At 55.0% G+C, this 27,540-nt stretch overlaps 1 protein-coding gene across 1 annotated transcript; it reads left to right on the top strand.

Moving 5' to 3' along the window:
* Window positions 1–26,168, top strand: RIPK4 (receptor interacting serine/threonine kinase 4). Its single transcript, XM_006071527.3, has 8 exons — window positions 1–254; window positions 9,987–10,278; window positions 15,106–15,254; window positions 17,106–17,155; window positions 19,416–19,574; window positions 20,345–20,448; window positions 21,707–21,968; window positions 23,652–26,168. The coding sequence occupies exons 1-8, from the start codon at window positions 73–75 to the stop codon at window positions 24,809–24,811; spliced, it is 2,358 nt and encodes a 785-aa protein (XP_006071589.2). The 5' UTR covers window positions 1–72; the 3' UTR covers window positions 24,812–26,168.
* The last annotated feature ends 1,372 nt before the right edge of the window (window positions 26,169–27,540 follow it).

Here is a 27,540-nt window from a genome sequence, read left to right as displayed (position 1 = left end):
TGTCAGCGGGCGGGGCGCGCACCTGGCACCTGGGCGGCCGCGGCGGCGCGGGGCGACGGTTAGACGCGCGCGATGGAGGGCGAGAGCCGGGGCCCGTGGGCCCTGGGGCTGCTGCGCACCTTCGACGCGGGCGAGTTCGCGGGCTGGGAGAAGGTCGGCTCGGGCGGCTTCGGGCAGGTGTACAAGGTGCGCCACGTCCACTGGAAGACATGGCTCGCCATCAAGTGCTCGCCGAGCCTGCACGTCGACGACAGGTCAGCGGCCCGGGCAGGGGCGGCTGCGCTGGGCGGGCGGTGGGGAGCCTGGGTTCCGGGCGTTCCCGTTCTCTCCACCCGAGTGGCCTCCGGGGCAGCCTCGGCAGGAAAACCCAGCGCCGGGAGAGGCCGTGAGCCCCCGGCGGGATGGGCGCCGCTGAATGGGTGAAAGGGACGCGGGGGGCGGCTTGGCGAGCTCCGGGTCTATTTGACCGCCGGGGTCCCGGGAGGCGGCTCCTACCGGAGACCCTCGGGGAGCTGCGTTCGCCTAAGGAGTTGTTGAGTGCCTTGTATTGTTACCTGGCTTCCGGTGGGCCCCGGATTTTCAAGGTCCCGAGCTCGCCTTGCATCTTCGACCCTCGGTGGCGCGTCCGGTCCGCCCAGGTCCCACCCTGGCGCTGCGGTTTGCTCCCGGCTTAGAAAAATTGCCGTGTGGGGATCTGGGCTTTGTGAGTGAGTTAGACTCCGTTCGACTTACTTAGTAATTTACTTTGGAGCACAAATTGGTGGAAGACTGTAATTATTTCGGTCGGAAGCACTGGACTTGGCTTGGCCAGGCTTCCTCAGCGCCCTAGCACTTGAGAGTCTCTACCTGGCTTGGGCCTGGCGGTGGGTCCGGCAAGTGGCCCGGGAGCCTTGTTACAACACTAGGCGCTTTCTGGTCGCACACTGTCTTTTAGGCTGATTTCATTTCCAGACCAGGCCTCTGGGGAGCGGCCTTGCACTTACCCACTTTGTGGCCGGGCCACGGCGCCCTCCTAGACCCCAGTTTCCCCATCCAAAGCTGGGAGGATATCTGCTTGTCCCTCGGTAACAGGGGTGCTCAAATAAAGACAGTTGGAAAGGACCAGAGCTGCCCCAGTTAAATTCAGCCGGTGGATTATGCTCTGTGTGTACTTTTAGGGGAGAGGGAGATGGGAGGAGAGTCTTGAGAAGCAGCTCTTTTTGGCTGGGGGTTGTTCACTGTTTATGGTTGCATTTTAATAATTTATAAGCTTTAGTTGAGTGCATCTAAATTACTTAGCCTTTGGTGAAGTTTGCATTCAAAATGGAAGTTGTGTGGCATTTGTGGTTTGTATGGAGCCATGCCACACAATGCTTGTTGCCAAGTTGGGGCTCTTTGCAACCCCATGGACTATAGTCCACCAGACCCCTCTGTCCATGGAACTTCCCAGGCAAGAATACTGGAATGAGGTGTCATTTCCTACTTCAGGGGATCTTCCCCACTCAGGGTTCGAACCCAGTGTTTCTTGGGTCTTCTGCATTGACAGGCGGGTTCTTGGAGAGCTGTCTCTATAGTCAGCCCTGAACAGACACAGACTAGGAAGGTGACTCCTTTGCTATCTCAGAGACCTGGTTTCTAATCCTCGGCTTATTGAGTGATGGGCCCTACAAACTCGAGCTCCCCTCCCCCTCCACCCCCCATCACCCCCTCCCCAGTGGTGGCAATGCTCATTTCCAGGGTGGCCATGTGTGCCCCCTGGACTGCGGTACGCAGAATCACAGTGCGAGCCCTGGACTGCGGTACGCAGAATCACAGTGCGAGCTGCCACAGCCCGTGGTCCTCGATAGGAGGAAGCCCTGGGCATCTTCTGCGTTTTCATCCTGGCCTAAGAGATTATACAGCAGAAATATTGGTGGGTTTTTGCTCTAAGCCTCAAATTTCAGTAGAGTGGTGCCAAGTGTCGTGCAAATATCACTGGCTCAAAGGTGAGCAGCCTGAGAAGCTCTGCCTCGGATCCTGGGAGCTTCTCAGTCTGGGAGGGGCGCTGTGGTTATTTTGATGAAATCTGAATCACTTTGAATGCCAGCTCATAGTTAGATACTGAAAGGCAAGACTCTTGCCACTGTGTAGATATTTTTATGCTCTCGGGGGCATTTATTTGTCTGCTGGAGTCTTCTGGCCGAGTTTTCTTCATCAGCGAGGGCTTTTAACATCACCTTATTGTGTTGGAAGAGCAGAGTAAACAAGCAGGTCCCCAGGCTGACTCATCAGCCCTCCCTAGGATCTGTTATTTCCAGCATCCAGGCCCTGTTTCTTGTTTCTTGGGTGGCCCAGTTGGAGGTCGGGTTTCTCCACGTGAGGCAGGCCACTTAGGATCTTGCATGGCCTGGTTGTAAAGTGTTTTGTCCTGTAACTGGAAGGCTTTCCTGCCCTGCCTGAAATAGGCAGGTGGAGGCATGTGCTGGGCAGCTGGGTCGAGGTCAGCATTGCCCAGCGGAAGAATTCACCTCTTGCGCTTTGCCAGGCTGAGTCGAGCAGGCTGGCTTCTGCGTTAGCAGCAGATTCCTCTGATTGAGAAGATGGTCAAACCCCTGCTCTTTGTAAAGAAAACTCTTCAGAGTTAATTATTGACGCTTTGGTTTGAGATTCTCATTCGGAGTTCATGCCCCTCCCTCATTGGTGCAGGGGGAGCAGGCTTGCATCCGTATCTTGGAATGGTGGAGTGTCCGGCCAGATTTCCACAGGTTGGCTCCATGCTCTTTTGATGAGCTGCCCACCATCCTGACCCTTCTGTTTGCAAGATGTTTCCTGGAGCGGGGAGTTGATTTAACTGAGGTTCCTGGGTGCAGCTCCCAGCCCCGTGCCCCTCCTGGCCAAGTCTTGTCTCACCTGTTTTTAGGCTGGTACTTCTCACCCCTGCCATGAGGGCCTGACCTTTTCCTTCCAAGGGCCTCTTCCACTGGTTACATTGGGACCCACTGCAGGTACAGGTGTGGGCTCATTTTCATCAGCCGCTTCTCCCTCTAGGGAGGCTGGGGTCTCCTGGCCCCAGTCTTCATGCCATCCCTTGGCCACAGCGGGGCCTGATCCCCAGCACCCATTGAGGGCTCCTCAGAGTAGCAGGCTGCCCCAGACTATGTGAGCAGGTACTTCTCTGTAAGAAAGTCAGGGGCCGCCTGGTCCCAGCCACCCCTTGAAGTTTGCAGCAGACAGATGAACACCTGCAAGGTAGCTTCCAAGGGGGACCTGGGAGAACTGATACCCCCTTCATCTTCATCTCCCCCTCTCATGGGGACATCTGGTAGTCTGGTAGTTCAGGGGAGACGTGTGTCCTCCCAGCTGACCCTCATTAGGGGATCTTGAGGTTTTGGGCAGGGCTTAGTTGAGGGGGGGCATTCCCATTTAGGTGAGAACTAGCCCTGCAGGCCCGTTCCTCTGGCCCCCACCCCTGGCTAAGAGGAAGCCTGGGATAGCTGAGCACCAGCCGCTGCTGGGTGATTGGCCGAGGCTCGTTGGGGCGAGCCTGAGCAAACCCCAGGTTTGTACATACAGAGCTGACAATCCGACAAGCCTGGTTCTTGTCAGTTTTAAAAATAGCAGTGTGGGAACCCCTTGCAGGCTCCCTGGGAACGTAACTGGGTTGGTGCACAGAGAGGAGGCCGGGCCGGGAGGCTCAGGAATGATTAAATGGTGCTCCTGCTGCCTCTTCCCATAGGTGCTTCCCAGCGCTCTCCCTCTGAGGAGCTCTTTGTTACCAGGTGCCTCCCTGCACCTCCACCCTTCCTCCTCTGCCCGCAGTTTCCTGAGGCTCCTTTTTCAGAAGCCTGAGTCCCAGGACCCTTTTTCTCCCCTCCTCCCCACAAGGTACTTGCCTCCAGATATGGCTGGATGTCTTTAGAATTTCTGCCTGAGACTGGAGGAGAACCCCATGGCTTCTCCAAAAAAGGTCCTTTGGAAATAATCAGTTTGGGACTTCCCTGGTGGTCCAGTGGCCAAGACTCCTGATTCAGGGATGCAGGGAACTGAGATCCCACTAGCCGAAAGGCAGCTCAGCTCAGGCTTCAACAAAAGATCCCGCATGCCTCAACTAAGACCCGACACTGTCAAATGAATATCAAAAGAAAGAAAAAAATGATCAGTCTGGTGAGATTTCTCATCTCTCCCCACCCCCCGCCTTCTCTGGGGTGGGGGAAAAGGGTTTCAGCCAGAAGAAAGATTGTACTGACCTAAATGGTGCTGAGTAAGTGACTTTAACAAATTAGACCCCAGCTTGGTGTTCCGTCTTGGAGCAAGAGGGGTGGGGCGGGGGTGCTTTCCCCCATTCCTGCTGGGAAACAGCAACCCTTCCCCAAATGGGAGAAAGGAGATGTGATTGAAATGATTACAGAAGAGAAACATGACGCCAGCCCTACTGAATTATGCCTAATTGTAGACATGCTTTTAGCACGTCACCATTTTGGGGTTTAATGAAGACTGATGTCGGTGTTCTTTGGAAGGAATGATGCTAAAGCTGAAACTCCAATACTTTGGCCACCTCATGCGAAGAGTTGACTCGCTGGAAAAGACTCTGATGCTGGGAGGGATTGGGGGCAGGAGGAGAAGGGGACAACAGAGGATGAGATGGCTGGATGGCATCACGGACTCGATGGACGTGAGTTTGAGTGAACTCTGGGAGTTGGTGATGGACAGGGAGGCCTGGCGTGCTGCGATTCGTGGGGTCGCAAAGAGTCGGACACAACTGAGCGACTGAACTGAACTGATGTCAGTGGACTCTGGTGGCTGGAGCTTCATCCCTCGCTGGGTGGAATGGGATTGGATGGTGAGGAGTCTGGGCACCTGTAGGCCCCTGGCCCGGTCCTACACCTGGGTTCTGGGACCTGTTTGACAGTCTCTCCTGGTCCTTAAGTAGTAGCAGCCATCACAGTATCCAATCTCCGTCCTGTGTGTTGTTATCAGCATAAACTGGAAACACTGCTTTGAGGAAAAGTGCATTTAAATTTATGAAAACACAGTGGTGGTTTCATTCTGTGTACGAAGCACTTTCCTGTCTTTTCCAGCAGCTCCCGGAAAGGGCCCAGCCCAGCCCTGACTTATTGAACTGCTGATACTGCCAGGTGTGCGGTGGGGTCGGGTGGGGGCTCCTGGCACGGTACCAGAGGCCCGGGGAAGAAAGACCTAGAGGATAAATGGGACGAACACCTTTTGCGTCGACCTTCCTGAACCTGAACAATGAGGGTGGTTAGGGGGCTCGGCCAGCCCGCCCCCAGTTCCATGTGAGGGGCTCCTTCCGGGTTCCTTTGATCCCCCTGCTGCATGGTCCTGGAACCCCCTTCCCCTCCCCGGTGGGTGCAGCCAGGGTAGGGTCCTTGGCTTTAAGGCATTTCTGACTGAGCTGTCACGGAGAAGGTGATTTGTCGCTGGAAATGCAGACTTCATTTCCAGGATATCTCACCTTCCTCCTCTAGCTGTCCTGGGATGTGTGGTCAGTGGTCACACTGACCTGTGTCAGTCATAAAGCCTGCCTGATGTTGCTTCCCGAAAGGGTACAGGCAGTCTTAGAACATTCCAGCCACAGTCAACTCTATGGAGCAGATAGCTGCAGGGCCGCCCCCCACCCCGCTTAAACAAAGTCAGGTTAATGGGGGTTTCAGTTTGGCGGGAAGGGCCCCGGGGCAGGGGAATGAGCTGGGAACCTGCTGACCTCGGCTGGTGGGGCTGCCTAGCGGCTCCTCTAAGCCTAACGAACTCAAACTCTGCCATCAGAAGTCACCTGCGTCTTATGTATTCAGCCCTTTGGGCAAATGGAACCAAACACTTTTGCTGAGAGGCACAGAGCCGCTCTTCATAAGACCTTCAGCCTCAGTGTAATTGACAACCTCCTTGGCTGTTGTCAGGCTGGCAGGGGGGTGGGGCTGGGGCTGGCTCTCAGAATGTCCTCTGAGCGACTGGCCTGTAAACTCTGGAACCAGCAGTGCCTGGAAGCCTGCAGGCCTGGGGGGGGACTCCCGGGGAAAGTGTGTCTCTGTCCATCCCGTGGCCAAACATGTCAGGGCCATGTGAGTGCTGCATGCTGGACTCGTGCTGGTGGGGAGCAGTGGCACACCAGTCACTTTAAAAGAATATGAAGGAAGGCAGGAGGACCAGACAAGTCACAAAACTGATTCTTCAGTAGGGAACAGAAGCAGCCCCAGTGCTGATCCCCACCACTGGGTAGTGAGTGTCAGAGGAGGGTGCTTGAACTGGTTAGTGTAGGTGACGTGAGGTCTCTCCGGAGGAGGAAGAAGGGGATGGACCAAGGGTGCCATTTCCGATCCTTAAGTGACTTGTGTTGTTCAGTCGCTAAGTCGTGTCCAGCTCTTTGTGACCCGATGGACTGCAGCACATCAGGCTTCCTTGTCCTTCACTACCTTTATTTTAAATTATGCTTGATCCAGCCCTTTTCTGGTATAGATGTCCCTCGAGAGTGGGTACAGGGCTGGGGTCTGCCTGCAGGTCATCCTGGAGCCCAGCAAGCAGCGTGGCTGCAGGGAGGGGCTGGCTGGGGCCAGGCATCTGAACCCAGGCTTCAGCCCAGTCTGGGGCCCCCACAGGGGCTCTTGTGGGCATCCTGCTGTCTGTCCATTCATTGGCTCTTTAACCAGAGTGCTTAGGAAGCGCATCAAACTAAGGCGAGTTAGCTCAGTTTTGTTTTGTAGTCGTGTCTTTATTTACTCCTGATACCTGTCACACTTGTGCTTGAGGCCAGTAAGTAGGGTTCTCTTGCTCCTTGCACCTGATTAGAACTAACCCACGCCAACCCTTCCTACCTCTCACCTCCTGCTGCTTCCCTGAATGGGGAGCCGCCTAGTGATTCCCAGTAGCGTTCTAGGACCATCCTTGTTCCCTCCCTCTTCACATCCAATCCATCACCGAGCCTTAATGATTCTCATTCAGAAATGAGCCCCACATTGACCAGCCTGCGCCCCCTCTACTTCTGGCAGCCAGGGCCCTGGTGACCTCCCTGAGTGGGTCACCCACCCTGAGTGTGTATAGCCCCTCTGCTCCCGTGGTTCCTAGCCTGGGCCCCCCTGCAGAAGTGGGGCTGTGACCTCCTCATAAGCCCTTACTTTTGCCTGCCCTCTGCCCACCCAAGTTAGGGACCCCCTTTATTAAACCTCCCCAGGTCCCTGTTCTTTCCCTTCAAAGATCTTGGATTTTTCAATGACACCTCTCTTTTGGGGGTAATTTTCCATCTTCTCCCCTAGAAGGTAAATATTCTGAAGGCAGGGAAAGGTCTTCTTGTCATCAGTTCTAACATGTAGAGGATGCACAGTAAATATATGTCAATAAATGAATTTTAATTGGATACAGATTAAAATTAAAGCAAATGCTGGGAGTACTGAAGTGGGCGATTCCAGGCTGTAGAGGTTTATTTTAAATTTGGCTAAAAATGCGTTAGCTCTGTTGCCGGGGTTGTCAAGCTTAACCCTTGGCTTTTGGGGCTGGATAAGTCTTGGCCTTGGGGGCTGTCCTGTGCAATGCAGGGTAGGGGGTGGGCAGTGCTCCTGGCTTCTCCCCACTGGATGCCAGCAGCCCCCAGCTCTGACAACCCACATGTCTCCAGGCAGTGCCAGTGTCCCCGGAGGCAAAGTTGTCCCTGGGTGAGAACCACTGGTCTACATCCAGAGATCTTCTCCCTGAGACGCCCACCTTGGTGAGTGTTCACAGGGCGGGGGGCTCCCCTCCCAAAAGCAGGGGCTGGACAGGTAGGCAGAGGTGCTAAGATGCTGTCCAGCCGAGCCCACCGAGGGCAGAGCCAGAACTGGTGTCAGCATGTCACGGCTCTTCCTTGCTGGTGGCCCCACCCTGGGAAGTGCTTTCGTGCCTGTGAGGGGAGCCTGGGAGTGAGCTGTGGTCACAGAGAGGAGGCTGGTCAGTGAGAAACAGACTCATTTTTCTTGGTGGTTTCTGATTCTCCAGCAGGCTGAGAAGTGGGACCAGGGGCAGGTGGGGCGGGCAGGTGCACCCAGACTCCAGAAGAGCCCCTGTGGTGGGAACCAGCCATCCTGGGTCTGGGTGGGGTGGCTGGTGTGGGAGTCTGCCTTCTGGTGGGGAGGGGTCCCTGCGGCCTCTTGTGCTGCTTTCTGCTTCAGTTCCTAGCCCTCCATGGGCTGTGTGCTTCTGAACTGTCCCTTAGGAGCTTTGGAGAAAACAGGTTCCTGGCACCCACCTAGAGCCCATTCCCCAGGAGCAGGGCTGAGGAATCTGCATTTCAGTCAGCTCCCAGGTCCTTTCTGTGGTGGCCAGACGCTGTCCTTTTGGGCCTCAGCCTCGTCTCCTGAATGCACCCTGAGACTTTGACCCGTCACACTAACCCTGACCAAGGCCCTGGGTGCTAGGCTGTAAGGCCATGGGCTGCACCAGGAAGTGACATAGAGCGGGTTTGGCGGATTTTCTGACAGGAGAGAGCGAATGTTTCAGGCTCTGCAGCCCACAGAGTCTGGCCACGCATCTCTGCCTTGAGTATAGAGGCTGCCCTGCCCCTGGGGACGTGAATGGATGGGCAAGACTCCCAGCCAGAGTTCCTTTACAAAATAGGAGCTGGCCGTGGACAGCAGTTCGGCAGTTTCTCAAAAGGTTAGACATAGAAATACCACATGACCGGGCAACTCTCCTTCTCAGAGTATATCCAAGAGATAGAAGCGGGGACTTGAACCACCTGTGTGTATAAATGTACAGCATTAGTCCCAGTAACTGAAAGGTGCAGACCAGCCAAGTGCCAATCGGCAGATAAGCAGATAAACACAGCATGTCGGTTCCTACAGTGGAATGTTACTCAGCTCTGAGAAGAGTGACCTGGTGTGTGCTCCAACATGGGTGGACCGGGAAAGCATGATGAGTGAAATAAGCAAGTTACTAAAGGACAGGTATTGTATGATTCCACTTATGTGAAGTCCATAGAGGTTCTGGGAAGTGGAAAAGAGGTTGGGGGCTGCGAGGAGGGCTGCTGTTGGGGTGGGCACAGACACTTTTTTTGGGATGATGACAGAGTTTGGGTGGAGAGAGTAGTGTTGATTGTACAAGCTCGTGAATGGATATTGATGCCTGTGAATTGCCCACTTGTGAATGGTCACAGTGATAAATACCGTGTTACGTGTAATTTACTACAGTGGCTTTAAAGAGGAGGCGGCTTTTGGACAGTGGTCTCTGCAGACCCTGCTCGAGACCAGTGCTCTGTGGATTTCAGTGTGGGGTTGCGGTCAGGAATGACGAGGCCGGATGGAGTGATGGGCTTCAAAAAGAAGGGGGCTGAGCTCTTTGGGTGGACAGTTCATTACAGCTTTTAACCTGAACGTCCCTTCTGTCATCCCAAGTGAAGGATTTGTCAGCATTGGCCGCCGCCTCTGAAGCCCAGAGCCTGCACTGACTCAGTGCTGCCTGAGAGTTTTCAGATCATAATCAGTCTCTGTTTTCACCTCTGATAACCCCAAAACATGTAGCTGTGTTTGAATAACCATGGAACCGAAGGCCTTGGAGGGCCCAGAAAGTCCCCTACATACGAACCTTTAAGTTGCCAACTTTCAAAGATGTGAATGTGCCCCTGTGTGTCAGCTGTTGTGCCGTACACTGTAGCTCTCAAGGTCCTGTACTGTGAGGTTAAAAGATGTTTTCTTTCTTAATTTGTGTTTGTTTTTTAATATATTATTTCTGAAAAGTATTTATAAACCTAGACAGTATAGTACCATATAGCCGATTGTGTTAGTTGGGTACCCAGGCTCACTTTGTTGGACTTACGAACATGCTCTCAAAAGGAACTCTATCGTATGTAGGGGTCTCACTGTATTTGACACTAAAGTGAGCCCTGTCTGTATGTGTGCACACACACCCATGCATTTGTACATAGGCATACATGCGTTTTAGCAATTTTGTCAGCCGTATGGAGCTGATTGTCTCCTGGCTGCGGTGCCCGTGTTTGCGACCAGGCGACTGCTGCCCCCCATGTTCCTCATGTCTTTGAACTTTTCCAGGGAGCGCATGGAACTTCTGGAAGAAGCCAAGAAGATGGAGATGGCCAAGTTCCGTTACATCCTGCCCGTGTACGGCATCTGCCGGGAGCCCGTGGGCCTGGTCATGGAGTACATGGAGACCGGCTCCCTGGAGAAGCTGCTGGCCTCCGAGCCGCTGCCCTGGGACCTGCGCTTCCGCATCATCCATGAGACGGCCGTGGGCATGAACTTCCTGCACTGCATGGCCCCGCCGCTCCTGCACCTGGACCTCAAGCCCGCCAACATCCTGCTGGACGCCCACTACCATGTCAAGGTGGGGGTGCACGGGCAGGGCTCATGCTCTGGGGGTGCAGGGGGAGGCTGGACCTCAAGCCCGCCATCCTGCTGGACACCCACTACCATGTCAAGGTGGGGGTGCCCAGAGAGGGCTGGGTGCTCTGGGGCTGGGGTGGGGAAGGTGGTGGAACCTCAGAGCCAGCGAGAAGTCAGAAGAGGAGGTGGTTCTCCTGCAGGAAAGAACTCGAAACAGAGGCTCTCTCAGCATCAGGACCCCCACTGTTGTTGTGTGTGGCTGGTCCAAATGCCCCGATGGTGTAGCTGGAAAATGGGCTCTTAGGAACACAGGTCACCCTACCCCACATTCTGGATCAGGACTCTAGGAGTCTGGGCTGATTGGCCATCTGACAAAATCAGGTTAGAAAGTGGACCACGGATTGGCCATCTCTGTGTGAGGCCCGGTGGGGCTGTGTTTCCCCTTGGTGGTTCCTGGGGTGATGGGAGTCTCGGGGTGTCATGGAGAGAAGCCCTGGAAGGACTCAGGGCTTCTCTCCATGACACCCCGAGACTTCTGTTGTCTTCACTCAAGGCCTGTTAGTTCTGATCTTTTTTTCGGTAAGTTTATAAAGCAGAAAAGCATGAGGTATAATATAACTAAAAATCGCCCGCTGGGATTGGCCATTGTTAGTGCGTTCAGGTTTGCATTTCTTTGAAGATCTCTGTCCATGGAGGGCACGAGGTGACCTGGGTTCTAGGGCTCACCCAGCCGCCACGGCCTCCCCATGCCTCAGGAAGGCAAGTTGGTGGGAAGACCCGCATGCCACGGCCTGGGTCCCCTCTGGCTCCTTGGCATCCTCACTCACCCTTGGAAGGAAGGCTGGTCCCCTGCACGCAGCACCCACCGCCTGCATCCTGACTCTGCAACAGGCACAGAGCTCTGGCCAAGTCCACCTGTGACCCATGGGGAAATCAGTTTTCACAACAGATGTTTAGCTACAATGTGTCCTTAAGGAGATGTCACTCAATGATCAGATTTTAGCAGAAATTCGAAGTACACTCCTGCTAAAGTGAAGCAGGGAATTGAGAAAACAGACATCAGGTGGGTGGTTCCTGGTCCGCCCAGCTCTCTCACCCCTGCAGTCCTGCTTCCTTCTGGTTGGGGTGCTGGCCTCACGTGTGGACCCTCTGCCCCCCCATGAACATTACAGGGTTGTGACTGGGAGCCTGGGGTCCATGGGCACCCAGTCAGTGTGAGACCTTGGATCTCAAACTTGAATATGCCCAAGAATGGGGAGGTGAGGACAGGTCCCTGCTGTTTGCAGAGGACCCCACCTGCAGGAGCGCTGCCACATCTCCCAAGGAAAACACCACGTGAACGGTGGCTCCTGCCAAGCTGGGGCTCGGAGGGTTGAGTCAAAGGCCCGTGTTGTCCCATTGTACATGGTTGAGCAGAGGTTAGAACCACATTCGGGGGCCCTGGAGCCCTTGTCCGTCACCCAACCCGCTGCCACACATGGGGTGCTCACAGACATAATGGGTGGCAGGCGTTGTCACGCAGGGGTGGAGTGGGTAGTGGTGGTAGGTGCCCAGGCAGCCCCCAGGGTGCAGTGTGAGGAGACACTGTAACTCCAGCTCAGGGTGGGGGTGTTCAGGATTGGGGGGCACACACAGAACAGCTCAGGGTGGGGGTGTCACTGGGTGGGACTGGTCTCCAGAGAGGACCAGTCAGGATTGGGGGGCACACACGGAACAGCCTTTTGGTGGAGGAAGTCATGGAAAGTTCTGGGTTTTAGGGGCAGGGGAAACAGACATAGTTGGATTAGAGTACAGGGTGTGGGAGGGTTGCTGAGATATCGCTGGAATAAAATGCGCCTTTCTTAGGGAGTCCCCAGTGGGCACAGCCCGGCCTGCAGAGCCGTCTTTTCAGCATCATGGACCACAGTGGGCCCGGCGGGGCTTGTATTTCAGCCCATTCCCTCCCCACGGTGCAGGTTCCTCTGCTGATAGCCAAGTTTGGGCCGGGAGGCCACGCCCTGTAGGACCATGGTGACCTTCCTCCCAGCACCCTCCTCAGCAGCACAGCCTTCCCGTGCTCTGCCCCTGGCAGGTGGGGTGATGGCCCTGTTGTTGGGTCACCGCGCCTGGCCCATGGAGTTGGAATGGCCAGGACACAGTCCCTCTGTTCTGTCCATACCGGATGTTGACCTTCATCCAGGGATGGTCCTGATGCTGGGCGCACAGTAGGACTGAACACTCGCCCAGCAGGGTGGAGAGTGCCACTCGCTGGCACCCGGGGCTGGTGTCCCTGTGGTCTGTGTGTTTCTGCGTCAGCTCTGAGGCTCCTCGGTTTGAGCACTTTCTCCCTCCGCTTTCTTCTTCCTCCACTTGGCAGCCCCTGGCTTGGCAGGCCTGGCACTTTTGACAGTTTTAGGAAGTGGGTGAACATTCCGTAAAGGACCATGCGGCTTGTCATGGAGGACCTGGGATGGCTGGGAACAGGTGGGGAGGGATGCTGCCACTTTGAGGACACAGCCAGGGTACCACCCCACTTCCCTGGAGAGATCAGGAACGGACTCCTCCATGACTCCCTATTTATGGGGCGGTCACCACACATAGCCCCAGACCAGCAGAAAATCTGTTTATAGTCTGCGTTTCTTTCATCCTCAGGAATGGCTCAGTGGGAGCTTGGTCTGAGGTTCTAAGTCATCCACTGGATTTCTGGGCAGTTCTTAGTTGATGGTTATTTGCAGTGATATAACTGGAATCTGCAATCTTGAAATAAGATGATAAGTTGTCACTCCACCCCCTTCCCTTGATCCCTCCAGACTACATTAATGTCCATAGATAGGAGGATTGGAACTGAAAATTTCACAGCAACCACTATGTTTTGGAATGAGTATTCAAGACGCTTAATATTAAATGAATACTTGATATTAAGTATACAAAGTGTCACTACTAAAATATTAATTTTAAGCAGTAAACCCATTTCAACTTCATAATGCAATAACTCGACTTAAAACCTCAGGCTACACTTGAGGCCCAGGTTGCTCAGCCCAGACTGTGTTCAGAGGGACACCCAGGGTCCTGTCCTCTGTGGTCCCCAATGGCCTTCTCCCCGAGGTGGCGCAGCCCGCCCCTGCATTCGGTTACTCTCTGTTAGCCTCATCCAGCTGGGCCCGGCTGGGGAAGGGCTGTGTCTTGGGGCCTGTGTGAACACCGGCTCTGGGCAGTACCAAGGTGGACACTAAGTGTGAATTCATTTGTGAATTGTAGACACTTGCTGTTCACCGGGATTGCCACTCTGTCCCTCTCTCCAGGAACCTGGGGACAGACGGGGAGATGAGAAAGGTCAGGTGGAGAAGTCTGGCGGGCCGGAGGGTCAGCGGGCATCAGAGGATTCTCATTTCTGAGTTTGATTTTGACGCCAGGGCTTTCACATAGAATTATGCATATTTTCTTTTCGCCACGGATGTCATGAAGCAGCTGGCTGTACCTGAAAAGAGCAGAAATAAAAAGAAAGGGCAGCCAGCACGCTTCTGAGAGTCTGGTCCTGACACTTACCACTCGTCCAGCTGTTCCCTTGTGTTGCTTTCTCCTCCTGAGCCGTGGGGTTGGGTGATGGGTCTGTTGTGGGGAGCTGGCCCTTTGCTCTTCAGAGTGGAAAGTGTCTTGGAGGCCAGAGAACGGAGAGCTGTCGGAAGCCCGGAAGTGGCCAGACTGGCCTCCTTTGCATGGACCCACGCCCACCCTGGCACAGCCTGGCTGCAGAAATAGGGGGCCAGGTCCAGTCTTGCGGGCTTTCTTCCCATCACCCTCCCCACCCCCCGCAGATGTGAGGCCCGGGCCCCCAGTCATGAACTTCCCTCGCTCAGCGGTGATGACACCAGGCCCCTGGCTTGCCTTGTGGGCAGGTGAGCCCAGAACTAAAGGCCTGACTCAGCCGCATTTCCGATCACTCCAGAGGTGTGTTTGAGGAGGAGCCCAGAATTAATTAGAAGGCTTAGAAAAATCCATGAGGCTCAGAGGAGAATTTATAAAGGGGCCATTTTCCACCTGCCGGCAAGTGTGGCTTAACAGCAAGGGGCGTTTAACACCACCAAGCTCTGATTGACAGCCGGGGTCGGGGGCTGGAGGGCGGTGGGTCCCTGCAGTGACTTCCCCCTTGTGGCTTCCCCAGACCTTCAGGGTGGGCACCTTTGTCCCAGGAGCCGAGGAGGCAGGGGGGTGTGAGGGCCAAGCCCCTGGGAACAGGTGCCCTTGGACTGGTGGGCTGGGCGGTGTACGAGCTGGGTGCAGGACGCTGGGATGCTGTGTGTTTGCAGACAGCAAGTGTCTGTCCCCAGAACATTCTGCGTGGAGGACAGATTGGTCGTGTGTGTTCTGCTCGCTTTAAAGGGCTTCTGAAGACATATTTCCTTTTAAAGGACGTGCCACCACTTGCCCGCTTCCCCAGCTGCGAGATTGCATAACTGCTTTGCCCCAACACCTGAAAACGAAGGGCCGCTTCCTCCCTTTGTGTGACGGGGCAGACACAACGCCCCACAGACAAGCCGTAATTCTTCAGTTCCCTCTCCCAGTGAATTCCTTCCTGATAGTGTCATCTTTTCCCGACCCGTCAAGCCCTTAATGTCTTCAGGCTTGGTTCTTCCCTGGCCGGCCGGGCCTTCCTGCCTGGTCGGGGAGTGCAGCTGACGTGAGAGCTGCGGTCCTGTGAAGGGACCTGCACAGCCAGGCTGGGGGACCGCACCCCCCAACACTGCTGAGGGGACATGATGATAAACGTCCTGAAGCGGCAGCCGGGCCACCTCGCTCGGCACGCTGCCAGCCAAGCCTGACCAGCCCCCTCCTCGCCGCTCTGTTCCAGATTTCTGACTTCGGGCTGGCCAAGTGCAACGGGCTGTCCCACTCGCATGACCTCAGCATGGACGGCCTATTCGGCACCATCGCCTACCTCCCTCCAGAGCGCATCCGGGAGAAGAGCCGGCTCTTTGACACCAAGCATGACGTGTACAGGTGGGCCCCAGGTGTACAGCCCTGGCCGGCTCTGCACCTTCATTCCTCGGGTTTGGACGGGGCTTTCCCAAGGGCTCCCGGGTACCGTCAGATAAGAGGTTCAGTCCAGATGAGAGGGCGTTTAGTCGGTGATCACAAGCCACCCCAGAACTTTCTCTTTTCTTCTCTTTCCTTGCTACACTGTGCAGCATGTGGGGGTCTTAGTTCCCTGACCAGGGATCGAATCCGTGACCCCTGCATGGGGAGCTCAGAGTCTTAACCAGGGACCGTTAGGGAAGTCCCAACCCCAGAACTTTCTTACAAGAGGAACTTCTCTGCTGTGGGTGATGCCGCTTAGGATGGAGGTCGTGAATGGCTGGTGTCAGTCAGAGCCGGTTACGTAACGGATGGGCAGCCCCTGCCTGGTGAGAGCTTCGGTGTTTGTAGGAAAGGTGGGCTTCCTCACGTGTCTGTTGAGACCACCTGCTTTCAGTGGTCTGTGCGGCTGTCTGCATGTGAATTCAGGCTCCCAAATCCAGTCCCTCTGGCTCAGAACTTACCCTTCCGAGCGTCACTGACCTGTGACAGGAACGTGGACACCTGGAGGCTGTTCACAAGGCAGCATTGGGGATTTCTGAGCCAGAGAACAATCGGGAATCACGTGGTGGCATCGTTTCCCAAATGGTCATGGTCTTAATCCCTCAGACTTTTGAAGAAGAAAAGCAGGCGGGCGGGTGCGAGTGGCACTTAAGCCCCGTCATTGTGGTTCTTGTCCACGCGGATGACTGTCACCCTGAGCCCTGCGCTTGTGTCATCGCCGCTGCCTGGGGTCCCGGCCGGCCGGTTTGACCACAGCCGCCCTGCCTGTGCTCTGCTGGGCTTCTCCCTGTCCGTCTGCAGGCGAGCAGTACGGGGGCACTGGGCCCGGCTCGTAGGGTTTAGGGAGAATAACATTCTCTCTTTATTCAGAGTTGAGTTTCAGTTTTTGAACTGGCAGATTTCAGTTAATTTTCACTGAGGACTTTTGGGTCTCTATAAACAGGTGCTGTTAACCCAATGCAGGCTGATAGCCCACGTTTGGACTTTTTTTTTTTTAATTTACCAGATTGAGCTCTTTGGGGGGTATATCCAGAGCAATTATATAGATAGATTGTGTGTGTATGTGTGTGTGTGTGTGTATACACATGTATATATATGTGTTGTGTATGTATATATTATATATATAGATAAATATGTGTACATATATAAAAATATGTGCATACACACACACATTTATGTATGTATATTTATATGGTTGGACAAAATGTTCATTCCTGTATTCCTTAAGATGTTACAGAAAAACCCAAATGGACTTTTTGGCCATCCCAATTTGTATATGTATTACCACACAAGTATATATAGCTTCTAATCACCACCAAGGGCTGTGGAAAGCTCAGCTGGCTGCCCGCTCGTCTTTTCCATGCACTTGGATGACATCAGTGGGCAGGTTACTCAAGTCACCGAGAGCTGTAGTCAGCATCTTGTGGACGTGTCTGCAAGAACGTGGTGCAAATGAAGCAGTCACGCCGTTCTCCTCACAAGCTGATGGTCCAGGGACAGGGTGGCTCCCTCTCAGGGACCCCTTCCTGCTGTTTGGACCGACAGTCCAGTCTGAGCTTCCAGCATGCCTCGTCCCACAATAAGAGTATTTGCCCATTTAAAAAATTCATGAAAAATACCTCCATGTCCTCTTTCTCTCTCTCTCTCCCCCGTCTCTTAAGACTCTGGTTGAGGGGGTGGTTTTCCTGAGCTTGTTGCAGTGTTAGGGGAGGGGGGCTCTGGCTTTGTTTGAGAATCTGACTCGTAGGCACTAATGTGCCCGTCTCCTTGCAGCTTTGCCATCGTGATCTGGGGTGTGCTCACGCAGAAGAAGCCGTTTGCAGGTGAGTGGACATGTTGGGGGTGGTGCAGCCGTCTCTCCTGGCCCCGTGAAGGGGGTGCTTTGTGGTCCTTTCTGTGTAAGAAGGGCCTGCCAATCGCAGAGGGGGCTGCCCTGGCTCGTGGAGCTGGTGGGCTGTCCAGGCAGGTGGGGTGGTGAGGCTGCTCTGTCCAGCCCAGCACATCAGCACGGAGACCCACGGCCCACCTCATTGCGGGCTTTCACATATGCCAAAAAGGTGATCTCTTCATGCAGTTCACATACAGGGAAAGGCACAGATCCGATGGGGTCCAGTCAGTGGATCTTGTTAGGTACCAGCTCATTCTTTTGTGTTGTGTGACATACACAGCATATAATTCCCATTACAATTTTTTAAAAGAAATTCTTATTAGCATTTAGCTGCTAAAATTCCCATTTTTAATCACTTCAGCTATGCATTGTGGTGTTAAGCTCACAGTGTTGTACGACCGTCCCCACCTGGACCCCCTGGCGCTTAGGCAAGTCATTCCCAACCCCCCGCCCCCAGCCCCTCATCACCACTCACCTGTTTTCTGTTTCTGTGGGTTTGTCTGTTGTACTTATTTCCAGCTAGTTTTTTTTTTTTTTTTTTTTTTGTAATTTTGTAATTTTTGGTTGTAAAGCACATGTCTAACAGAAATGACTACCAGAACTGTGTTGAAGTGTATGGTGCAGTTGTGTGAAGGGTGTTCTTCTTATGGGGCAGCCAGTCTCCAGAATCACTATGTAGATGCTGCCGCAGAGGGGTGCCTCCAGGTCAGAGTCCCTGGGTCAGCCCGCCCAGCCTCAGAGCTGGGAGTTTCCTCTTCCCCCGCACCCACCAGGCACCCACCACGTGGATTTCTGGCCTTGAGATTTCAGTACCTTGACTTGGTTTACTGGAAAAGTCAAGTACTTTTTCTCTTTATTTTGGAAAGCTTTCCTCTTCCTCTCCAAGCCTATCTGGGCTACTTCATCTTTTCTGGTTTGACCAAAAAGTTCTAAAAATGCAGGTCAGAGTCAGTGTGCAGCCCTAGGTCTGCTGGTTGAGAAGCAGAGTAGGATCCTTGTAGGGTTTTGTCCGTAGTCATTACCCTGTCTCCATGGCGCTGCCTCCTCCGCGGAGGTCCAGGGTCTGGGTTCTTTTCAGTGTGGCTGTGTGCCCGTCTGACTGCCACCGTCTGCTGGACACGGCCCCTGGGGTCAGACACATGATGGGAAGGAACATGGGAGCTGAGGCGCCCGTGCTTTATCAATTGGTCAATGGGCCATCCAGGGAGTGCAGAGGCGGCTTATGAACCTGTTCCGTCTGTGTTTGGCAGCAGAAACTCTTCCAGGTGTTTAGGTGACTTACGTTTTATCCAGAGGACCTGCTGGGTTTTGGAAGTCTGAGTTATTGTGGAGATAACATGTAGATACCTGAGCTCGATATTGCATAAGATTTAATGGGAAAGTGGAACAAAACATCAGAGCAGACTCCTGGCAGCCATCGGTGACTTTGGGCCAGTTTTCCACCCCTGTGGCTCGGCATCTCGGGAGTCCCCTGATGTGGGCGTGGTGGGAACCAGAAGCTTGCACTCCTGCTTGGTCGCCGGTGTGGCTTTAGGCTGATTGAGGAAATCTGGGCCCTGAGGGTCGCCTTGGGCCCCTCATTCTGTGACCAGGATGACGATGGTGAGGGGTCCGTGCCTGCTTCTGCAGGGGGTTAGAAAGGAGGCCACGTGGGACCCAACGTTACAAATTGCAGGAGAAGGGTCCCTGTTTACACAGCCCATGTGTGAAGGGACTGAGAGCCATGTACCATCACCGGAGCTGGCTCATCGCCAGGCACCTGTGCTTTGGGGTAGGAATTCAGAAAGACTTTCGTCGTTGCAGGGAGCTATGGGCCACTTGGGGCCTGACAGTGTGACTCCACGGTTCATCAGTTTTCCTCTGTTTGGGCCCCTTTGGAATCTGCCCCGTTAGATATTTTACTCCTTTGAACTTGATTTTTCTTTGAGTTTGCTGCACAGAAAGATCTCTGTGATACAAGAGAGTGATTCCCCTCGGTAGATCACAGGTGGTTTCCAACATCTGGAACATAGAGGACAGGTGTGTCCGGCAAGGTTAAGGATTTCAGAAACCTCTGTGCTTTGAAGAGGAAATAATACCGTGTCTCCCGGGAGGGCGCCCAAACTTTCCCACGGTCGTCGTCGCTCCTCCTGAAGATAAGAAATCTGACCTCAGCCCCTGGGAGCTGCCCTGACTTGTGCACCTTCCCTTTGCAGACGAGAAAAACATCCTGCACATCATGGTGAGAGTGGTGAAGGGCCACAGGCCGGAGCTGCCGCCTGTCTGCAGATCCCGGCCGCGCGCCTGCGGGAGCCTCCTTCGCCTCATGCAACGCTGTTGGCACGGGGACCCCCGGGAGCGGCCCAGCTTCCAAGGTGAGCGCCCGCCCTGGGCTCCGGGAGCCCTGCTGCCTGACACGCATGCTGTCGTCCCAGGGGATGGAGTTGATGGCCAGGAAGGGGACAGGCAGCAGCCTGGACGAGGAGGCTATTCACAGACAGAAGTGCCAGAGTGAGCCCGCCTCCTGTAGGCTGTGCCCGCCCAGGGCCCTGCCCATGGCCCTCCAGCTCCCAGGGCCAGGGAGGGGTGCTGTCCACTTCCGGCTGCGGCCTGCTGTCCCGAGGAGCCTGGTGTTCCAGGTTCAGATACAGTAGTGTATCTTTTGGGGACCATGTGACCACTGGCCTGTGGCCTTCTTTGCATTTCTCTTGGGGCCTCGTCCCCAGGGAACAGCTGTGTCCTTTGGTTAGGAAAGTGATCCTGATGCCGTTGGAATTGATCATGACATTTCAAACATAGGAGGAAAATGAGTGTGAACGAGGTGCTGGCAGCCTGGTGCTGGCAGCCCAGGCCATCGGGGTACAAGCTCTGGCTGGGCTGGCTAGCGGGGCTCCCTGGACGAAGGCTTCTTGGGGAAACAGGGATACGGTGGCTCCTTTTAGAGTCTGGCCAGACCCTGCATGTGGTTGCTGATGGGGGTGCTGGGGGTCCGCTGTGAGCTTAGCCAGGGGCCAGCAGCATGGGCAGCGCTGACCGGTCAGACTGAACACCGCAGGCGCTGGTCCCCTCCAAGGTCACAGGTTTAAGTAGCTCATTTGCTAATTCATTGTCTGAGTTTCACACCCGATTGTGTTTTCCTCCAAAGAAATCACTTCTGAAACTGAAGACCTGTGCGAAAAACCTGATGAGGAGGTAAAAGAGACAACTCAAGACCCAGATGTGAGAGACCCGCCTGATGCTGAGGCTGAGGTAATGGGGACCCTCCCGGGGCCTGGTTTCCACCACATCAGCTTCAGGGATTGAGTCTCTGCTTCCTGCAGACGCCCTGCCAGCCTGAACCACCTGCCCGGTTCTGAGGCTTAGAGCCGGCTGCAGAATTCTGTCTCAGGGCAGGGGTAGGTCCATGGTGTGCTGGCCCCAGATTGGTTTCCTGCCTGATGGTATCCCATCCCCACCTGCTGTCTGTGCTTAGGGAAGGGCAGTGTGGGCCCATGGCTGACATTAAGTAGCCGCCGCCTGGATACTGTGTGTGTGTGTTTTCTGACTGCACTGCACAGCATGTGGGATCTTAGTTCCTTGACCAGGCACAGAACCCGCACCCTCTGTATTGAAAGGGCCCAGGCTTAACTATTGGACCACCAGGGAAGTCCGGCCCGGATGCGCTTTGAACCAGGGGAGCTGCTTGAAGCCCCCGCTGGGCCACACTGGGGAGAGGGGTCTGGGCTCCAGGGGTCTGGGTGTCTTTCTGCACCTCGAGGTTGGGGATTGGTGCCTTTCTAACTGCCCATAAATGTTTTTCCTCTACGAGTGCCACACAGGTTATGTAAGATGTGATAAGAAATTCTAACTATGCTAACTAAATAAATACATTTAAGGCAGTCGGACTTGTAAAGTGGAGGCTGATAAACTGACTTTATAAGGTGTTATCTGGTGTTATCATCCCTGGCCGGGGTGTAAGGCTGGCAGGTAAGTAACCATTTATGGTGTGTCTGCTTTCTGAGCATGAGGGCTGTGTGTGTCAGGTCAGGGGCAAAGCGACGGTGGAGGGGACCTGGCCCCCGCTAAAGAAAAGAGCGGCCCAGCACATGGGTGTGACTCGGCGCACCAGGCCGCTGGGTCGGAGGATTCAGGGAAGGGCCATGAGTCCCTCGCAGGCTCTGATCCCTCACCAGGACCTGCCTTTCTCCCCGCTGTCAGGACAGAGCCTGTGAAGGGCCTGTTAGCACGTGTTGAGCTGGAATGCCATGCCCTCCCCAGGGCTGGGCCCCACACCTCACCTGTGCACCCGCAGCTCCCAAGCCAGCCTTGCATGGCCCCAAGGAAGGTTCAGGGTGTTAGGACCCTACCCAAAACCATCTCCTTCCTCCGTTTCTCTTTAGCACCAGCACCGTGTGGGAACAGGAGTTGAATTCTCTGTGTGGCTCATGGGCGACCCACGTGTTCCCCTGATCCTGCCCCATCTGGTCATGGATGGAGCCTCATCTCTTCTGTCTGCTTGTCTCCGCAGCCTCCCGTGCCCACCCCACTGAAGCGTGCCTCTGCCCCCACCTTCGACAACGATTACAGCCTCTCCGAGCTGCTGTCCCAGCTGGACTCTGGCATCTCCCAGACCCTTGAGGGCCCGGAAGAGCTCAGCCGCAGCTCCTCCGAGTCCAAACTTCCGTCAGCGAGCAGCGGCAAGAGGCTCTCGGGGGTGTCCTCTGTGGATTCTGCTTTCTCCTCCCGAGGGTCACTGTCCTTGTCTTTCGAGAGGGAGCCTTCAACGAGTGGTGAGCAGGGGCTCCACACCAGAGAAATAATGGGTTTAATTCTGAGGGGGCAGGCACGGTGTGAGCAACTGAAAAGGATCGGGCGTCTTGTTTCTTGGCCCGGCTGCAGTTCTGTGTTTTCTGCAGCCCTTTGCTCATTGGGTTTGGGTGTCAGTGCACACTGGAGGGGCACGCGGGATGAGCAGGTGGCACTTAGGTGTAAGGGGAGTGGGTCACGCCCCTGGCTGCGTGGAGGGTCTCACCTGTGCCGACACCGCGTGCAGGGACTGACCTCAGGTGTGTAGGTTGAAGAGGCTGGATTGTACCAGGTAGCCCAGTGAATGGATGGACCCCCTCTTCCTGGAGAGCTCTCTCTCTTTTGTAATGTCAGCCCTGTACCTTCTCAGGCAACGCTGGGTACACACCCATTCTTTCTTATTTGTGGGCTCCCCTTTCCTGGGCCTGCAGTGTCGTTGGAGGTCATAACTGTCTGGTCCTGACTATACACCTTGGGTTTTCTCTCTGGAAGGCACTTTTCCCTGCTCCAGCCCTGTCCCAGTTGCTGGCCCTTGGGCATGAGGGCCCTTCTGTGAGGGTCTCACTGCATCTCCTGTGAGGACGATGTGTGAGATTTCCTTTCCATGAGGAAAAGATGGATGTTCATGTGTAGGGCTGTAGCACAGGGGTGGCCGGAGGGTCGTGGGGAGGGTGCAGACCTCAGGAGGAAGGGGAGCTTGCTCTTCCTGGGGAATCGGGAATTCTTCCTGGAATGAGGACCTTGCTTAGATGCCTTGGCCCTCCTGGGATTTTTAGAGTGGTGTGTTTGGGATTAAAGAGAGCATTTTGAGTAAGGAGACACCTTGCAAAGATGCAGAGGTAGGGAAGGCCTGGCTGCATTGGAGGTGAGCAGTCAGCGCTGAGGTTGGAAAGAAAGAAGCACCTGTTTCCCATGGAGAAAGTCATTAGAACGCGCTCTTCTCAGGGTCTGGTACCTTCAGGTGATGTGTTCATGCTTAGATCAGTCACTGGTTCGTCTCAGGAGCCTGTGCTGAAACACCAAGTCCCAGCTGCATTTACTCTGTTTTCTTAGCACACCCAGCACCCCCTCCTCCTATGCAAGGCTCCTTGAGCATGTTTCCCATGAAGGCGTCTTGTTTCATGCATATCAGAAGCCCAGACAACATATAAATCAAACATTTACATGTTTACATCATGAGTAACAGTCCTTCTAAAGTGGGAGTCTCAGTCCTTGGAGGATTTTTCTAGAAAGCATCCTAGGTGGTGGTACTGGGACAGGAGGCACTGTTTGGAGGTTGGGCTGCAGGCAGCTGCTTGGCCCTGGAGGGATGCCCCAGGGTGGGAGCTGCCAGATCTCCAGTGGCTCGGGGGCTCCTGCCTGCTCTGTGTTCACTGCCCTCTCTCCCTCGTTAGCAGTCACTGCCATTGCTGAGCACCAGCAAGGGCCTGAATTTTATATCCTTTATTTAATCACAACTTTATCGGATAGCTGGAATGATTTTCATTTTGCAATTTGACAAAAGAGCACGTTGGGGATATTCATTGACCTTCCTGAGGTCTCCCCACTAGGTCTTAAACCGCATGGACAAACACTTAAGCGATTTCAGGTAAACAGTAGCTACGTTCAAACACCGGCCAGACCTCAGGAGCCGCCCCGTCTGACCCCTGCATCTGCTCTCCCCGCAGACCTTGGCACCACGGACATCCAGAAGAAGAAGCTGGTGGACGCCATCGTGAGTGGGGACACCAGCAGGCTAATGAAGATCCTGCAGCCCCAGGACGTGGACCTGGTCCTGGATGGGGGTGCCAGTCTGCTGCACCTGGCCGTGGAGGCCGGGCAGGAGGACTGTGTCAAGTGGCTGCTGCTCAACAATGCCAACCCCAACCTCACCAACAGGAGGGGCTCCACCCCGCTGCACGTGGCCGTGGAGAAACGGGTGCGGGGCATCGTAGAGCTCCTGCTGGCCCGGAAGATCAGTGTCAACGCCGCAGATGAGGACCAGTGGACGGCCCTGCACTTCGCGGCCCAGAACGGGGATGAGGGCAGCACGCGGCTGCTGCTGGAGAAGAATGCCTCCGTGCACGAGGCAGACTGCGAGGGCCGGACGCCCATGCATGTGGCCTGCCAGCACGGCCAGGAGGGCGTTGTGCGGATCCTGCTGCGCCGTGGCGTGGATGCAGGCCTGCCGGGGAAGGACGCCTGGGTGCCACTGCACTACGCCGCCTGGCAGGGCCACCTGCCCATCGTCAAGCTGCTGGCCAAGCAGCCAGGGGTGAGCGTGGACGCCCAGACGCTGGACGGGAGGACACCCCTGCACCTGGCTGCCCAGCGCGGGCACTACCGTGTGGCCCGCGTCCTCATTGACCTACACTCCGATGTCAATGTGTGCAACCTGCTGGCGCAGACGCCGCTTCATGTGGCCGCAGAGACGGGCCACACAAGCACGGCCAGGCTGCTCCTGCACCGGGGCGCCCACAGAGAGGCAGTGACTGCAGAGGGCTGCACTGCTCTGCACCTGGCCGCCCGCAATGGGCACCTGGCAACCGTCAAGCTGCTGGTGGAGGAGCGGGCCAACATGCTGGCCCGGGGGCCCCGCAGCCAGACGGCACTGCACCTGGCTGCTGCCGGCGGGCACTCAGAGGTGGTGGAGGAGCTGGTCAGCACCGACGTGCTCGACCTGTCCGATGAGCAGGGCCTCAGCGCGCTGCACCTGGCCGCCCAGGGCCGACATACCAAGACAGTGGAGACTCTGCTCAGACACGGAGCCCACGTCAACCTACAGAGCCTCAAGTTCCAGGGCGGCCCCAGTCCCACCGCCACGCTCCTCCGGCGGAGCAAGACCTAGCCTGCTGACACAGGAGACGGGGCCCAGCAGGGTTCCTGTCCCAGCGTCGTGCTCTGCTCGTCACGTCCGTGGCCTGCGGGACACTGACCAAGCTTAGGCGTTACCCGCCCTCCCGGTGAGGTTGATCAGTGTGCTTGGCCGCTGCTAGTGGGCACCCGTGTCGGAGGGATGGTGGTCCAGAGGCATTTGGTTGTGTCCCTCACTCCTGATGTTGGTCCCTCGGTGACAGAGCCGGCAGCCTGAGCGGCTGCCCGGAGTCCACGGGAACGCAGGTGTGGGAGGAGCTGAATCTTTTGTCTCCATTTGCAGCAGTGAAGAAGCTTGCTCCACAGAGTTTGAGTGGGATTGTTTTATAGAATATCGTTAATGGATGAAGAGTGGCAGCTATCGCTTGAGATCTGTTAAAAGCACTCACTTCGGGGACTTCCCTGGTGGTCCAGTGGCTAAGACTCCATGCTCACGATGCAAGGGGCCTGAGTTTGAGCCCTGGTCACAGAAGTGGATCCCACGCGCTACAATTGAAGATCGTGCATGTACAACTAAGACATTGTGCAGCCAAATAGATAATGAAAATTTAAATAAAAAGTAGGTTAATCTAGTTTGTGGGCAACGAGCATAAACTGATAAGTTGGTTTTTTAAAACAAAAGCAGTCGTCTCACTGGCCCTTCTACACCCAAGTTTGTTTGTCCATCGCTCTGTCCTTGTGGGTGGCCACACATGGATGCCAGCCATGGTACCTGCCTTTGTTCATTTCATGTTGCATAAAATATTTGAACTCTAAAGTCAGCTGTCCAAAAGTCAGCACACAGCCTCAGTTCTGGACTCAGAACAGTGTTACTGAGTTCAGTGACCCAGCTTTCATGTCCTTTTCTCTCCAGTTCTTATTTTTGGAGAGACGGTGGTTTGTGGCGAGTGATGCTGTGTTGGGGTCTCCTGACTTGCTTTACAAACAGCTACACTGTGCAGGGGCCTCAGCTTTCGGGGTGTGACCCCCGAGACGACTGCAGGAGACAGCCTCATGGTCTCGGCTATAAAAGCACTGTTCCTTCATCGTCAGGGGTGTCTCGCACCTCCCGCCGATGCTGTTGTGAGAGTCAGTTTGCTGAAGGGCCGCAGCCTGTATGCACACATGCCCCTTAGCCTGGTGTATGAAGCAGAGATTGATATTAATGTACCGTGTATGTTAATGTGAATCTGTGGGCAGGTTACTTCTTTTCTATAACAGGAAATATCCCGACTGCTTAGAACTGGCTATGTTTTAATACGCCTTGTGCTTTACTACGTTATATTACTGTTGGATGTAGAACGCGTGGAAGAAAGCCTGCTTGATGTCAATAAAGCTGAGTTCTCTTCCTACTTCTCTGAAGCCCATGAGACTACATCTTTTTATACATGAGCTCAAATAATCGGATTTCTGCAGACCAGAGGTTGAGGTGGTCACACGTGGTGTGGAGACGCCCTTTGGAAGGGCAGCCTGGAGTTGAGGTCAGAACCAGGGGTGACCTGGCAGCAAGCTTTCCCTTGTTACCGACCAGGATAGCCAGGGCAGGGACCACCCAGCACACAGTATCCGCGTGCTGTGTCTGCTGCGTCTCAGCCCCAGCCTTGGAGACATGGTCCCGTGGGCTCAGGTGTCTCATGACTTTGTTGTCACTGTGTCCCCCCCTAGAGACGTACCTGCTGCCTCACTCCGAGCAGAGAGGTCAGAGCCCTGACCATGACCGGTATAGCCCTTTCATTTCTGTGGTTTCTAGACTCCGTGTCCAACAACTGTGAGGACATTGTGAGCCGGGTGCAAATTTCTTCTGGATCCCCATTGGGCTGAGGGCACCGCCCGTCAGCTCCTGGTGCTCTTGCCACTGCACGTGGGCCTGGGCACCATGGGCTCCTGGTTTTCCACTTGAGTGCTCCACACCCAAGTGCTGACTCACCCAGAGTTGCCATCTTCTTCCAGGTCACTGTGCCTGGTGCCGGTTCTTCAGGGCCTTGGCTGGAGGCATTTCACTGCCCAGCCTCAGCTACTTGGGTGTGGCGGGCAGTTTGATTCAGGCCTCCTGTTGACGCAGCGGCAGAGCGGAAACCAGCGTTGGAGAAGCTGACATTCAACAGGGTCCTTTCCCTGAGCTTTCACTTCACGGGCCAGCTTATAGAAAACTTTGATCTCAACCCTGGGCAAGGGTCCCTCCCCACTCAGCCACCCCTCTTCTCCTCCCACTTTCCTCAGTCATTTCCCCCTACCCACCTCTCTCCCTCCCATCCTTATCCCCCTCTTTTCCTCTCTTCTCTTGCCTTCCTTTACAATTATCGTATGAAGTCAGGGGGTCAGGATCTGCCATTCCAGCACCGGCACGACCTTCCCAGGTGCTGGAGCTCCAGGCTTCCTGTTGTGTCCACACATTGACATCATGATCAGGGACATGTGGCTCTGGTGGGGACTGTTGAGTCCGGAGAGGCACCACATGGCAGTGTACTATGCAGGGGTGTTAGTCATCACTCTGGGCCCAATTGGCAAAGAAAAATATGCTGCACCATGATCCAATGTGAACAATGGCTGGATCCAGTGTGAACAATGGCTGGATCCAGTGTGAACAATGGCTGGATCCAGTGTGAACAAGTGTCACCCTTCCCCACTGGTGGTTTCATTAAGGTGCAAGCAGGCTCCATGCACAAAAACACAAATGGCTCTGGCATCTCCTAGCTTAACCTCAGCCCAAGGATCCAGGTAGAA

The sequence above is a fragment of the Bubalus bubalis genome, chromosome 1 (assembly GCF_019923935.1).
Source record: "Bubalus bubalis isolate 160015118507 breed Murrah chromosome 1, NDDB_SH_1, whole genome shotgun sequence".
Lineage (NCBI taxonomy): Eukaryota > Metazoa > Chordata > Mammalia > Artiodactyla > Bovidae > Bubalus > Bubalus bubalis.
This window is presented reverse-complemented; position numbering and strand designations above follow the sequence as displayed.